The 15,859-nt window shown below is 56.2% G+C and overlaps 1 protein-coding gene across 1 annotated transcript in view; it reads right to left on the reverse strand.

Moving 5' to 3' along the window:
* The window catches only part of LOC120873249 (c-Maf inducing protein), a 205,459-nt gene that overhangs the window by 34,844 nt on the left and 154,756 nt on the right, over positions 1 to 15,859 (reverse strand). Inside the window, exons 4-6 of the mRNA XM_040254068.1 lie at positions 9,723 to 9,884; positions 5,385 to 5,426; positions 957 to 1,019 (exon numbers count right to left, since the gene is read on the reverse strand). Of these exons, the coding sequence (XP_040110002.1) occupies positions 957 to 1,019; positions 5,385 to 5,426; positions 9,723 to 9,884 (267 nt within the window). The remainder of the gene's footprint in view (positions 1 to 956; positions 1,020 to 5,384; positions 5,427 to 9,722; positions 9,885 to 15,859) is intronic.

Genomic DNA, 15,859 nt, shown 5'->3' on the forward strand with positions numbered 1-15,859 from the left:
TTCTCAGCGTATTTATCTCACTGGCATGGGATTTTGTTTTTCAAAATGAAATTGAAGGCCCTCGGGTGGAGCAGATGGGACCTGCTGCTCCAACACATTTAAACCTGCCGGGGCCTGAAGGCACTGTTTCCAGAGGGCCTGGACTTGGAATGTGAGAAACCAGGGCTTTCCTGGACAATCCTTCATAAACAAACCCTCCCCAGAACTCGGGGTCCTGGCTTCCAAGAACTAGTGGGCCCCCAGTGCCCGCCTGGCCACGCCGCACCTGTCTCACTGGTGTACACAGACCACACCCCAACGAGCTTGGGGAAGAGGGTCAGCAGGAGGAAGACCAGAGGAGCTGGATGAGCAGCAAAGCCAAGCCCACAGATCATTGCGCCAAAAATCACCCAGCTAGGGATGAGGCAGGACGGCCTGCTGGCCCAGCCCCAAGGCTGCCAAGGTGCACTCTCGGGCGAGGGGTAATTGGTCCCGACGTGCTCTGGGCGTGTTCTGTGCGAATCCCACCACGAGGCTGGCGCTGGGTCCTTGGGAGCAGAGATCCTGCTCCGAGGCTCCTCCAAGCTCACCTGCACCCCCACCACCCCACACTTGCCCAGCTCAGGGAAAGCCCCATGGCCAGGCTCCCACTGTGGGCCAGCTGGTGCTCACGGGAGCCCTGGCTAATAAAAGCCCAGCTCTGATGTCAGGAGCCAGCAAACGTGCTGCAAACTTCTCTCAAGACGGCCAGGAAAAGCTCAGTGCTCCCCTCTGACCTGCTGGTCTGGACCCTGGGCCTCACTTATCACCTGTCTGGTGGAGAGGGTTCCTAGCTCGTCTCTAACTCTGTCTGGGGCCCTGATCTGTTTGGGGAGGAGTCTGGGTTTCCAGGAAATTTCGCAAAACCAACCCCCGCAACGCACACACGGAGACAGGCTGCTTCCTGCAAACACAGCCCTGCTTCGGCGATGCCGTACCTTGCAGAAGAATTCACAGAGATCCGGTGGTGGATGGTTGTTTTCCAGCAAAGGAGCGATTGCCTGAAAGAAGAGGAACACACGTCAGTTGGAATCTCTCGGAAGGAATCGTAGGGGGGTGTGTCAACCCACGAGGGCTGATTCACGGTGGAAAACCCCGGCCTTCTAGTCGCTGTCTAGGCAGATAAGGCCAGTTATGTGAGCACTTCAGTAGGAGATGAAGCCATGGAAACTGAGGCTCTGTTCATAGCAGCAACAGGCAGGCTGAGCCACAGGCGGAGACAGAGCCCAGGGTTTTACTTGCCTGGGGCTGTGCTGTTCAATATAGTAGCCACTGGCCACGTGTGAATCTTACCATTTTAAGTGACATGGGAGAAAACTTTTTTTTTTAGCCATGCCATATGGCTTGCAGGATCTTAGTTCCCCAACCAGGGATCGAACCTGCAGCAGCAGCACAGAGTTCTAACCACCACTGGACTGCCAGGGAAGTCCCAAGAAAATAATTTTTCAAGGCAATAAAAGTACAGTTCCTCAGTTATGCTAACCACATTTCAAGCAGTCACCAGAGTCATGAAGCTAGTGGCCAATGCCGTGTACAGGGCAAACAGAGGGCATGCCCATCACCACAGGAAGCTCTCCCCCACGGTGTGGGAAGGGGGTGGTGGGCTCCAAGCTGACCGCAAGGCTGAGCCCACCACCCTCGCGCCGTCCCCCACCGCCACGTGGACCAATCACTACACTGGTGATAGTTTAACAGCCCACCACGAGCGACACCCCAGCAGCCACTGCCGTCAGAGGGCACTTGTCTGTGCCGGGCTCCGGGCTGTGTCCCGTCATTCACTCTTCACTACGCGCTGGGAGGCGGGTATGCGTCCTGCCCCTTCCTTAGAGAGGTGACGTCTGCAGCCCAGGGTCACATGGTTAGGAGATGCTGGAGCCAGATGTGAACCCTCGAGTGTGACCCAAGAGCCTGAGCTATTCACCAGCCAACTTCTCAGCCGGAGCTCTCCACAGGACTGGGAAAGGGGGCAATGAGAGACCCCAAGTAAGCCAGGCCCACGGTTCGGGCTCCGCACCCCGTTTTCAGAAGCTCAGCGCCTGGCCTGCTGGATGAGGATGCTCCGCTGCCCCATGTGGGTGACCACAGGAGAGGCCGAGGTGCAGCAGGGGTGGGGTTGGGGCAAGGGGCTGCCCCAGCCCTTGAGTTACCGCCTGGCCCTCAGCCCCGCTCCCTACACTGATCTCTGGGAGGGGGGACCACGAGGCAGGGTGGAGCCCCTTGGCTCCAGCCCCTTCTATCAAGCTGGGCACCCCCTTCAGAGGAATGAGTCAAAGAATGACGGAGTGGGAACAGATTAAGTGTCCACAGTGGGCGTCAGGCATGGGAAGCACGCTTCCATGGCTATTATCTCATTTGAGCCTCATGACAACTCTGTGAGGTCAAACGGGAGTGATTTCCACTCGTACAGATGAATAGACAGAGGGCTGGGGAGGCTATTACAAGCCCTGCCCCAGTCACAGAGTACTGATCATTTTAGATCGTAGTATTAAAAAGAAGATTGTATGTTCTTGTGAATTACTCCAGCAGCCCTGCAGGAAAGGCTCTGTGGTCACACCCATTTCACAGATGAGAAGACTGAGGCCCAGAGTGTCAAGGCAGCTGAACAGGGTACAGGGTAGACCAGGGGTTCTCCCCGGGGTTGCTGTGGCCCCCTCCCAGGGGGCATTAGCATATCTGGAGACAGTCTGATCGTCATGACAGGGGGACGCGACCAGCATCCAGGGGATTGTGGCCAGGGATGCTGTGACGTCCTACAATGGGCGGGACAGCCCCCACCATGAGAAACCATCCATGCACAAACGTCACTAGTGCCGAGGGCAAGAAACCCCAGGTTAGACATGCAAGAAAGGACTTATGAGAATCTCTAAGACATGTCGTTAAGTAAGCAAACCAAACACAGAACAACACATTCAGCTTCACATCATTAATGTTAAAAGCAAAATATAAATACACAACCATCTCTCTCTGTATGAGTTTATCACCCCTTGAAATGGCCCAGGGCTGGGATGGGATGAAATCTTTTTCTTTTTGTTTTTAAAAACAGTGAAAATATACTCATGAAGTTCTTAAAGATATTCTTTAAGTAAAATTAGAAGTTCTTCATTATTTGCCCAAGGTCTCAGCTGGTATGAGGTTGGCCCAGGGTCTACACTTGCCTCTGAACTTGAACCATACTTGGCTCTAAGCCCACGCTCTTCACCAGCATGTGGGAACCCTGCCAGGGTCTGGACCCCAGGTCCACGCTTGTCCAGTGACAGGCCAGCTGTTACCAGCCAACAATTACCTACAGCACTGATGTCTGACTGATAGGCTGAATAAAACCAACTCAAATTACTTGTGAAAGTATTTCTGAAAACTAAGTACATTAAAAAAAAAATACCTAATACCAATCCCCATGGGGAAAAGACTAATTGTCAACAGGTCAAATTGGATCATGTGATTGCTGGAATGAAAAGGAGGCGACAGAAGGCTGTGTGGTTATTTTAACAGCACTGGTCACAGAGGACACTGAACACGAGAGGCTGTAAAACGGTGGGCTCAGGGTCAGACCTCGAGATCAAATTCTTTCCTGTTCTCAGGCTTCCCCGCTGAGCAGGGAAACTCAGCCCAGTGCAATTAAGGGGTCAGCCGGCCAAATTAGCTGGATAAACGCAGCCCAGATTTCTCAGATCAAAATTCCTTTCCCAGGCTCCTCCCAAGTCCAAGGCCCTGACCCTGCTTCGGGAGACAAGGTGCAGAGTGGGAGCCGGGGTGCTGCGAGCCGGGAGGGGAAGACACTGGCGCCTTGCTCGGTTACCGCCTGCTTCTCCAACAGACAGAACTTCTTTGCCTTTGCCCGTGCTGGGCTCCCCGCCTGGACTGCCTTGCCCTGGGAGCATCCTATCCACTCGTTAGGACTCCAGCTCCCTCACCTCCTCCTTGAAGTCCTCCGTCATCTTCCTCCCAGTCCCCCTATACTCCCCTAACTCCCTGGATGCATCTCCAGCCCAGACCACGTGATTTCTGGATTATCTGCCACGTTCCCCCAGCACACAGTAATCCCTCAATGGCAGCTCTGCTGGTGGAAAAGAGACCAGTGTCTGGCACATACTTGTACTCATGGGTCAACAGATGTCTGTTAAGTTAAATTATTAATTGATAGCACGCCAGAGAAACGAGGTGGTGGGGAGGGCCCAGGTAGACGTTGCCCCTGTTCTAGCAAAAGAAGGTGAGGGGTGGTCACGGCAGAGCGTGGGGAAAACCTCTACATTCTGAGTGGACACTCAGTGAGCAGCTGCGGTGAGTGACTCTGTGGGTGGACCTCCACAGAAGCTTCTGCCTTTACGCTCTGTGATTAAAATGCAATTCAGAGGGGCACGGTGTCTGGGATGTTGCCCTTGTATCAAAAGCTGTACCCACGGGACCTCCTGGGCAGGCGAATGTTCCAGACCCTTTCCTAGGCACACAGAGCTCTGCCTCTCACTTCCATTTCAAGTTCTGCCTTCCTGCTTCCCGCTGCCTTAACGTTTCACGCTCCAGCAAAGCTGATGTGTCCAGAATATCCCATGTTGCTTAAAATCTCTGTTTATACTTTGCTTTCTCTCTGGAAAGACTTTTCCTGTTTCCCCATCTGGCAAACTCCTATTGATCCTACAAAACCCAGCTCAGAACCTCATGGCACCTCTGGGAAGCTCTCTGGCTTCTTTCCCAGGTGAGTTCACAACTCCACTCTCCAGATTACAAGCCTCTATCTTTGCAATGATCTCATTTAACAGATGAAGGACTCCTTGGGAGCAGGGGCTATTTTCATTATCCATGAATTCAAACGCACAGCACAGGGCCTGGCACCCAGAAGGGGCAACTTCTTTTCTTTCTTCTCTCTGGTGAGAGTCACACTTCGTAGCTTAGAATCACCCAGGAAGGATGTTTCACCTCAAACACGCTTACAGTCATAGTCAAGGCCCAGAGACTATCCCTCACTTTGCACATCAGAGGGAATGAAATCCAGGTTCTATGTGTGGATTAATTAGGAGACAGGTCCTGGGGCAAGAAAGAACAAGTTTACCTTTCAACTAATGGGGTGATGGCTGAGAATATAGGGTCTCTGCCATCTCCTGCCTCTGACTCTGCACAGCAGACTCAGGAAGGAGGAGGCGATTAAGACACATTCGCTACAGGCCTCAGAGACTGATAATTACCACCCCCTCCCATCAGCTGGGGCTCCGACATGTGCAAAGACAGGAGGGAGGCATGTCTGGCCTGACAGAAGGGACGAAACTGAGCAAGGCCGCCGTGCTGGGAGATGACAGTGGTGCCTGGGGGATCCAGACCCGGGTAGGGCTGCGGGCGCGGGAGAGGGGCGAGGCAGGCAGCCGCCCAGGACTTACCACGATGATGTTCTCGTGTTCCTGGGTGGTCAAGTTTGTGTTCTGAAGGGCGAGCAGGGAGGGCGGGGGGAAAACAGAACAAGACACACGGTTAGTAAGATGAAACATCAGTATCTCAAAGGGCCACATGGTTCCAAAGCCGCTTTCAGCCTCTCGGACAGAGGACGGGTGCCACTTTTTCTTAATTAAATAGATCAGAAGCTGATCAAAGTCACAGGAAGCAGGGGGTGGGAGGAAGCACAGCCTTGGGGCAGGGATTAGAGAGCTCCAAGTCCCTGTTTCACCAGGGGAGTGACATGCCCTCGAGCGAGCCACTTCTCAGTGAGAGGGCTTCTCCTCCATAGATGGAGTCCACTTTGGGCTTAAACCTGTGCTTGGCCTTTTTCATGGCCACGCATGCTACCTGGAAGCCTGGAGCCAGGTGCATAATAAAGAGACAATAAACATGGAAAACACCGTCAGCCAGTCTTTGAGAGGATTTCAGTGGTTCCCCAGCTACGCTCCCAGGGAGCACGAGTGTTCCACAATGCTGGCCCACGATGGTTTAGCTATGCTAAAATTCTAGCGACTAACCTGCAAAAGTATTAAGTGGAATGGATTAAACTTGCTAAATTTTTAGGGTTTTTTTTTTTTTCCTCTCCTCCTGTGACCACCATCCTGTGTATAAGAAAGTGCATGTGAATGAGGAAAGGGACAGATATGCAATAAACAAGAAACGGTGAGAAACTTCAAACAGAGTCTCATCTGTTTCGCTAGCATCCTGGTGTGTCCTGCTCCGAGTGTCTCCGGGGATGCAGACTTTCACCGGTGTCGACTTTCTTTCCAACAGGTGTTCATAATGCACCTCCTCACTGGGCAGTAAATGGCAAGACCGACACAGTCCCCGAGTTCTGGAAGGAGCCCCACGGACTGAACAGGTTTAAGGAGTGTCTGGTATTGAACGCGTTCACACCAGCTGAAGCGAAGGAAAAGCGAGGGAGCTATCCTTCTGCTTTGGTCCAGGCAGCTGGCCGCCGAGGGAGGTGGGGTGAGCACTGGGAGCATCCAGGGGCCAGACCATGCAGCGGAGACGCTGCTTGGACTCTAACACCTTTTCTTTTTGTGGATGTGGGTGGAGTCTGAGCAGCCATGGACGGCAGATTTTTAACCACCAGCCATTTCTCAGCCAAGGTCAGGTAAAAAGCCTGGCTTTCGCAGCTCTGCTCACCACGCCTCAGGCGCTGTGTCAGGGCTCCGCAACACTCCTTCCACCCGCTTCCTGTGCCCGTGACAGGTTCTACAGCCAGGGGATAGCCCGGCAGCGGGGATGACGGGGTGGAGTGGGGCTGTGACCCCATCTGCCCTGTCCCTGAGCTCCTACTTCCCACCACTGAGCTGCAGGGCTCAGGCCACATGAGGGCCAGTTCCCCCTTTCGGGCTGCCGTGGGCGTGCCAAAGGGACCACTGGGCCTCACTGCCCCAGCGCATGGTTCCAGCGAGAGTCTCCAGCAGGCACGGGTGTGTCTCTCTGGTCCCCGTCGCCAGTGACAGCGCCTGCCCTTCTCAGGGAGCCTTCTCTCCACTGAAGCCCCTCCTGACCCTAGGTGGGGAGTGCTCACTAACAGCCACTGCATTGCAGGGGACAACAGTATGCCTCACGGTGTGGCCACTCCACACACTCGACCCAGCAAAAGCCCGCGAGGCAGGGGACACCGGCTTTTACAGGCTCATCCTCCTTCTCCCTTCTTGGGATCCTGCCTGCCTTCGGGCTGATTTGGTGATGATGCCTGGAGCCTCTTAGGAGGAGGCTTGGGCAGCAACTTAAGTAAAGAGAACAAAGAATCTAGTCCACATGCTCGAAACCAAAAAGGGCAAGGAGTGGGGAGAGCTTGCTTTTCCAGCCATCCCCTCTACGTATCCAGCTGATGGTGCCGAAGGTCAAGTTCACAGCCATCTCCCACCATGAGAGAAATGTGACTGTTTATCAACTGGTCCCCGTATATCAGGCACAGAGCCAGGCTCTGTGTACACAAGAGGACATAGAATCCCTAATTCTAGGAAACGGGTGCTAATCTTAGCCCAACCCACTGAGAGACCTAGCTCCTTGTATAAGGCCCGTGAGCTCCTGAGGGTAGAACCATGACTTGCTGACTCCGCACACTGCTGCCCTAGGGGCCTGGTCCCTCGCTCACCAAAAAGCCTCCGCCAGTTCAGGTAACATCCCATCAGCCTTGCAGTGGGGCAGACCTGGGCCTGGGTCCTGCCCACCCCTCGGTCAAGTGACCCTGGACAGCCGACTTAACCCCGCAGAGCCTGCATTTGTGATTCCGTGTGCTTCCCGTGCAAGGTCGCTGCGAGAAATGTAAAGGGGCTGGTGTAAATGCCTGCCACCTGATCGTCACACGGCATGTGCTCAGAGAATTTCAGTGTCACTGGCAGAGGTGTGAATCTCACTGGAGGGAACGCCGCCTGGGCTGCAGCCCCAGCTCTTTCCCTCGCCAATGGCTGCTCTCATCAGTACATCAGGGACAGTGTGGGCCCCCTGCCTGACACCCAGCAGGTGCAGAGCAGACACAAGCTTCTTCCATTTCTGTTTCTCTAAATGCCTTCGTCTCTCTACCCTAGTGCTTGGGATCAGCTGACTCTGAGACCCTTGATCTAAAGCCTGAGAAGTGATGTGAAGTCCGTGAGACTGTGGCCATGGGAACCACATCTGAGATGAGCAGGAAGTCCCAGCAGAGACCGGTCACGGGGTCACCTGCCTCCGTCCCCACCGCACTGACCACGAGCCTGACTGAAGACACGGTGGCTGAAACCAGTGGGGCCGACCAAGTGGTCAGAGTGACTGTGCGGTGGGAGCCAGGCTGCCCTTCGGGGTGGAATTTCCAGCCCCACGGCCTACTTGGCAGGTCACGCGGTGTCTCTGGGCCTCAGTTTCCCCATCTGTGAGATGGAGGCAGTGAGGCCCATCTCTCAGGGGAAACGTGAGTGTTACACGGAAAGCTGTGTGCACAGCACCCGCCTGGCACATGAGAGGTGCACCCTAAGGGTGAGCTGCTCCGCTCTCTCCCTTGAGAAACCAGCCCGGGCCTGACGACCGGCCCCGCCCGCCGTACAGGCAGCCTGGACTCAAATCCCAGACTGTGACCGTGATCTGTTTCAGAGTTGAAGTCTTGACTCCCGTGGGATGAGGCTGGTCTCCCACCTGAGGACGGTCACACCCTCTGCCCACAGCCATCTCTGCCACGCACCTTTCACTGCCCGCCCCCACCTCCCCCCAGGGTGGGGGACTCTCTCTCTTCAGCAGATGTGGAAGGCCTGGGCCGGTTTCCTGAACTGATGGACAGCGAGCAGCCTGTGCCTGCGAGAGGGCGGAGGTTCTAGGCAGCAGGGACCTTGTGTGAGGTCTGGGAGGCTGCAAAGGAGCCACCCAGGGAACCGGGGCCACTCCCAGGGAAGAGGGGCAGAGAGACCACTCTGGTGGCCGTGCGTAGCTGAGGCCGGGAGTCATCAACCCCGGGGGCCAGGGAGCAGATGAAAGAGGGCAGCACTGACCTCTGCGAAGCACTCAAAATAGCACGGGGACAGTGGGAACGGCGAGACGCTCCCGAGCGCCCCTCGCCCTCCATCGGGCAGCCCAGCTAAGATCAGGCTGCAAGTCCCGTCATCTTCCCCGGGAGGGAGGCGACCGCCTTTATCCAGGAGGCCGCCCCTGGCACAGGGCACACGCTCACAGCCTGGGGCTGCCTGGCGAAGCCTGAGGCTCGGCTGGGTGGCGCTGCACAGCCGTTGCCAACTGCTGCTGGGCGTTCTGATCATTTCTAAGGACAACCTGCAAAGTCTTCCTTTGCGGTGAAGCCTCTCAATTTTTAAAACCCTGTGCGAGCTAAACAGAGTGTGGCTGTGGGCTGTGGGTGCTGAGGAGAGCAGGAAGCCATGTCTGCCCGGAACCCCAGTGCTGGGGGTGGGGGAGACGGAGGCGGTCAGCGCCGGGGGTGGAGGAAGGGCGGTCTGGGGGCTGCACAATGCGCTCCCACCGGGGATAAACGAGAGGATTCTGACAGCGGCCGCCAGCCCAGCTCAGGTCCAAGGCCAGCCCCTGCCAGGTCCTGTCCCAAAGCAGGTCCTGGGGCACGGTGGGGTGACAACCACTCTCCCCTTGACCTGACCTCCTTCTCAGCTCCCTCATGTTGCTGGGGGATGGGAGACAGGGAGACAACACAAACTTGAATTCGATCTGCCGCTTGGCACGGGGTGGTGCTCAGCGGACCCCGTAAAAGAATTAAACTTCGAAGTGTTGGAGGGGCCGGGGTGGGGGCGGATGGCACAGAGCGGGATCAGGCCAAGGGGCGGCCTTACCTCTGAGAGCAGTTTCGAGACGATTTCCAGTGGGGCCTGGTTGATAGAGTCGTCCTGCAGAGGGGAGGTCAGAGCCATGTCCACCAGCGTCCGGATCTCCTTCAGGACAACCTCCCAACGGCTCGGGTTACTCAGGACTTTCTTGTATTTGTAAATCTTTTTCTGTTTGGGAGAAAGAGACCCACGTGTGTGATGGAAGGCCGGGGGTGGGCGAAGTATACAACACGATCGGTGACTCCGCTGCTTCAGGGTGGACGCCTCCCTCCCTCTCCATCAGAATCCCATCCCGGAAGAACAGTCTTGCCCCAAGTCGAAGGTTGCGGCTACAGACAGCCAGGCCTCCTGACCACTAGGAGAGTCATTTCTACTCTGCTTCCAGTGACCTTTTGAAAAGGATGAAGATAGTTATCCTTCAGATTGCCAGACTTATGCCAAACTCGTTCCCCAAGCATTCTAATGCAATCACAGCAGGAAGGTACTTTCTTTCTGTTGGAGGCAATGTTTCTGCTCACCCTGGTCCTACAAGGCCACCTGGAGAGTGTGAGCAGCTGGGAAACCAGACAGACAGGCTTGGGGCCCGTAATTCAGCTCCAGCCAGGCAGGGACTGAGCCCAGAGTGGTCCTCAGACTGCACATGGGGAGTAAGACAGTGCCTTCTCGCCTCTGCACGCAGAGCTGGGGAGCAGCTGGGGCAGGGGCCGGGCTGGTTCCGCCCTCTGACATCATGGAAACAGAAGCTCTCTCCGAAGGCCGAGGTCCCAACAGCTGCCTGCCTCGCTGCCGCCCAGCTTGCCTGGGAGCCTCTCTTTCTAACTGGATAAACTCCTTCATTAAGTGCCCCGCTCCCTAGGGAAAACCTAATTTTAAAGTCACGGAGCCAGCAGCCAGCTGGGTGACACGTCAGAGCCTCCGAGCCAAAGTCTGAATGAGGGGAAGAGGCGGCGAGGGTCTCACACTGGCCCCCGAGGCCCAGAGGCAAGCTCGCAGGCCTCCAGCCTCTCCCTGACCATTGGGTTTCCGAGTTAACAAGGACGAAGGCTCTTGGACCCCAGAACCTAGAGTGGAACATCTGGGGGACAAAGTCCACATTGGACTGAGCAGTGCACAGTGCTGAGTGAGGCGTCGTGGTGGAAACCCCCAGGCAGACTGTGGAATCAGATAGACCTGGTTCTTCCTATAAAGCATCCCACCTCCTGAGCCTCAGTTTCCACTTCTGTAAATGACACGTGAAGACGGCCTGTGGCCTCGTCCACTGAGTAAGCCTTATAAACCCTGGACCCGCGTGGTCCCCTCTCTGGAGGGAGTTGTGCTCAGAAGCACAGTCCAAGGAGCACAACCACAGAACAGAGAGGGGACTCAGACGCTCAGCTGGTCTCCTGAGAAACTTGGAAGGGATGAGGCCTACAAGCACCGTGACCCAGACATCAGAGCGCCCTAACTGTCTTTCTCTCGTTTTGTTTTTTTCTCACACGCCACGGTCTTCTGGAGCCTTTTCTTGCTAATCACGCCCGTCCCCACGGCCATCCCCCACTCAGTGAGCTCACACCTGGGAGTACTTCCCTGTCTTCGTCCCAGCCCTCTCTCAGGTGCACGGGCGGTCTGTCTCCTCCCCTCCCTCTCCCTCCACACACCCTCCACCTCGCCCACCTCCCTCTACTCTACACCCCCAGCTGCTGCCATGAAGACAGCCCAGTTCTCCTCAAGCAGGGTACGGAAGAGAGTGGAGACATTCACTTGCCAATCATGTTAGATCCTACAAGGGCTGGAAGAAACCACGGCAACTTGTCTGTGTGTGTGTGGGGGGGGGGGCGGTGTTTATTGAACAGTACATACGCCATTGATGGGGATGATGGTGACTGGCAGTGTTCACCAAACCCCGTTCTCTCGTGAGGAGATGCACCCCGCTTCCCGAAACTTCCCTGGGACGGTAACCAGCCTCAATCCCAGCGACTGTCAGCCAGGAGCACAGCCAGGTCCAAGCAGACACACAGCGCCTGAAATCTCAGGCAGCAGAGATACTTTGCAAGGCAAGAACCTGACCCAGCCCTGAAGGCGAATGCTCCTTTGAGTTCTGGACATTGCGGGTCGGCTCTGTGACCAGAGAATTGCTTAATTTTTTAAATGGCCATGAGATGGCTGCAGAAACTTGCCATATATTAAGCCCCAGAGAAAACCACAGGGCGCACAGGCAGGTCTTCCCATGGTATACTCTAGACGGGTCTACAGTCTGGGCTTTAAGCGCGCTCTCTTCCAATCAGCTGCAGGTTATTTAGTTTGGAAAGAATAATGACTTCATTCTTTTTGTGAAAACAAGGCATGCTCACCGTGAGAAATGTAAACCATGCTGAAACACAGAGGAAAGGGTCAATGAGAAAAGGGCCTCAGACACCCCGCCACCTAGAAATGGCTGTCGTTAACCTTCGGTGATCACTGTTCAGCTCTCCTGTAGACTTGGCCCGTGGGGGTTGGTGGCCGTGAGCGTGGTCCGTCCGTCCCCGGGTACCCACACCTGGATGTCGCCAAGACCCCAGCCCCTGCACAGCTTCCCATGAGCCCCCTCCCAGGCAAGCCCAGCCTCGGGCTCACAGACACAGCCCCCCTGGAAGGACTGGGGGTATGACAGCTTTCCCACAGGCCCCTGCCCAAGAGGCATCCCCGCTGGAAGTTCCCAGGGGCTGATGACGACTGATGTTTAATGAGCACATACTGCCACCCACCGGGCACCATGCAGGGCACTTCCAGGCATCAGCTCATGCCACCCTCCCGGTCACCCCAGGAGCCGGGGACCTGCTAGGGGCCCTGGGAGGTGATGGAGGGCACAGAAGAGCAGGTAGGGAGTGGGGCTGGGGGCAATGGGCAGCAAGTCGCCAGGGTGTCATGGAGCAGTAGGACCGGGCAGCCGGCACTGCCACCCCCGTGGGGACGAGACGGTCAGGGCAGATCACACCCTGGAGCCAACCCACCCAAGGGCCAAGGAGGCTGGGCTGCTACCCACCAGCTTCCTGGGTTCCTGGCTGCCCCGTGCCCAGGCTAGGGTGCTCCTGTAGACACGTCCCCGGGTGGATCTCCTGGGCTTACAGGGAGCAGCCTTCAGGGCAGGGTGAAGCCAAGAATTGGGGGACCTGCCGCTTCCATGACGGGCTCTGGTAGCCCCTTTACACACGTGGCTACTGCAGCCAAGAGGTGACATGGCTCACACCAGGTCACAGGGCTAGGAAGGCGGCAGAGTCACAAGTATGAACTGGCTCCGAGGGACCCGAGAGGTGTCTTATCACACAGGTCAGGGCCAGCGCAGATGGTTCACTAGAGACATGGTCAGGGAGGCATCAGGAATGCTTCGGGGCCTGGTCGAGGGCTCTGCGGGCCATGGGAGCAGCCGTGGGCAGGGCGGCTGTGACAGCCGTGGTTACAGGGTGTGGACCAGCAGCAGGCTCCCAGAAGGGGCTCTGAGCCCTGGCAGGGGATGGCCGCAGGGTGGAGGCAGGACCAGGGGCCTGGTTGTTCCACCTTGGGTGACAAAACAGCACGTTTCATCCCAGGAGCCAGTCTGATGAGCTCATGTGGCGATGAATCACGGCGGGGCTGGGCTGGGGCCGCCTCTGGAACCCGGACTCCCAGGCTCCTGGCAGCCCGGCCCTGGGCTCTGCTGTGTGGGACCCCTCCACTGAGCCCATTTCCCCAGAGGGGTGGGCGATCTCCTGCCCTGTACCAAGTGCATGGGCCGAGGGATTCCTTTGACAAGAGCCTCAGAGCTGTCTCCCTGCTTATTTTTGTGCAAGGAAGCCAAGAATGGTCTCATTTTTTTTGTTGTTAAGGAAGGAAGGAAGGGAAAGTCGCTCAGTCGTGTCTGACTCTTTGCGACCCCATGGACTGTAACCCACCAGGCTTCTCAGGCCATGGGATTTTCCAGGCAAGAGTACTGGAGTGGGTTGCCATTTCCTTCTCCAGGGGATCTTCCCGACCCAGGGATCGAACCCGGGTCTCCCTCATTGTAGGCAGACGCTTTACCCACTGAGCCACCAGGGAAGCCCCGGGTTGGGGGGAAAGAAAAAACATAAAAGAATATGCCACAGGCTCTTATGCAGCCCGCAGAGCCCCAAGCATTTGCCATCTGGCCCTTTCAAGAAAACGTTTGCTAACCCAGAGGCAGGAAAGGGTCAAAAGCCCACCCACCCAAGAAGTCAGAGCATATGCAGCTCAAGCTGGGAGGCCGTCAGGGAGACGCTGCTCTGCAACCACCAGGCTGGACGGAACCAAGAGGTCCCACCACGTGTTGCGAAGGTGTGGATTCAACGGGACCCTTGTGCATTGCATCAGTACAGCACCATTGGAAAACAGCTTGACAGTGTCTCAAGTCATTAAACACAGATTTATCATATGACCTAGCAATTCTGTTCCTAGAAATCTACTCCAGAGAAACAGACTCTACATAAAGACACACACATGAACATGCATAGCACCGCTGTTCATAATAGCTCCAAATCGGAAACAACCCAAATGTCCGTTAGCTGATGAATGGAGATGCAAGAAGTGGTCTCTCTGCACAATGGTATAGTAGTTGGCAGCAAAAAGGATGGAACCGATCATATGTGCTACAACACAGACAAACCTCACCAACATGCCAAGTGAAGGAAGACAGACACAACAGACACACTGGAGGACTCCTTTTACATAAAATGTCTATAAAAAGGCACATTTACAGAGACAGAAAGTGCCTGGGGTGGGGAGGTGGCAACAGGGGTCAGAACTGCAAACAGGTATGAGGACGTCTTGCAGGTGATGGAACTATTCTAAACCTGCACTGTGATGGCTGCACAACTACAAATTCACTACAATCAGTGAATCACTCACTCACAATAGATGAAGTTTTAAATCTTATGCCATGTACCTTACACCTCAATTAAGGTATATAAGAAAAAAAATCTCCACCCATGCAGGTGGAGGGTATCAAAGTCAGAGGCAGTATGGCTTCGCGATTAGGAGTGCAGGCTCTGCAATCAGCAGACTTCAGATCTGAGCTCGGCTTCATCTATCCGTTCACCTATTCACTCCCCCATTCATCCACCCATCCATCCTCTCCAGCCAAGCGTTATCCGTCTTTCCAACCAGCCAGCAATACTGCTGGGCACCATCTAGTATGATCTGCCAAGGACTGAGTTAAGTGCTAAGGTTACCCGTGGGGAGCAAGGCAGACAGACCCCAGTGCTCATGGAGCTTACCGACACCCTGCTGCCCTCGTCTGCAGCGTGGTACTATAGCGACCACTACCAGAGGCTTGCCATGCCCAGCCCATGAGAGGGTAATAGATACAAACACTCAGCCCTGTTCCTGGCTGAACAGCAGCTCTAATTCTTATTGCCCGAGTCCTGGAGGTGAGTGACCCAGAGCAGGCAGGGCTGAGGCAGTCTCCCAGCACCCCAGACCACGGAGCCCGCAGCTCCACTGCAGTCCTCACCCTCTGCTTATCAGGGAGGGGGCGTTACCTGGGCAACCTCCGCCATCTCTCCGGCAAACGCGACGCCCGGCTCCTCCAGCCTGGGAGAGCAGAGCCCGCCGGCGCCTTCGCGGGAGACGAGCTGTCACCAGGGAGGCGCCCGTCGGCCTGACTCAGAAGGGACTGGGAGCACGCCTCCCAGTGACGACGGGGCGGCCACTCCAGCACTTGCCGCAGCCTCCGAGGCTGGGCTCACGCGAGCACGCATGCTCCCCCGCCCGTCATCAAAGGGGAGGCAGGCCGGGCGCTGGGGGGGGCGGGGCGGGGGAGGAGCCCGGCTGGAGCTGGGCTGGCTTTTGTGCCAGGGGACATCCCGAAGCTGTGCTGCCCAGCTAGAAAGCCACCAGCTTTCAAAAGCGTGTGGCTACTTAGGCTGAAACAAATTAAAAGGAAACAGAGCTGATCAGTGTCTCCACGGCCACACAGGGCTGGCGGCTGCCACACTGGGCGCTGCAAACAGAGGATGCGTTCAGTGTGGCAGAAAGTTCTACCGGGCAGGCTGTCCTGAAGTCTTAAGTGTCCCCTCGGTCACCCCCGCCCCAGAGGACCAGCCACGGGCTCGCTGCCCCTCCCATCCCTCAGGGCTGGTGTGTGAGCAGCACCCAGGCCAACCGCCTGCCCAGGCCCCGCTGGCCTCCCCTCC

The sequence above is a fragment of the Oryx dammah genome, unplaced genomic scaffold (genome assembly GCF_014754425.2).
Source record: "Oryx dammah isolate SB20612 unplaced genomic scaffold, SCBI_Odam_1.1 HiC_scaffold_13, whole genome shotgun sequence".
Classification (NCBI taxonomy): domain Eukaryota; kingdom Metazoa; phylum Chordata; class Mammalia; order Artiodactyla; family Bovidae; genus Oryx; species Oryx dammah.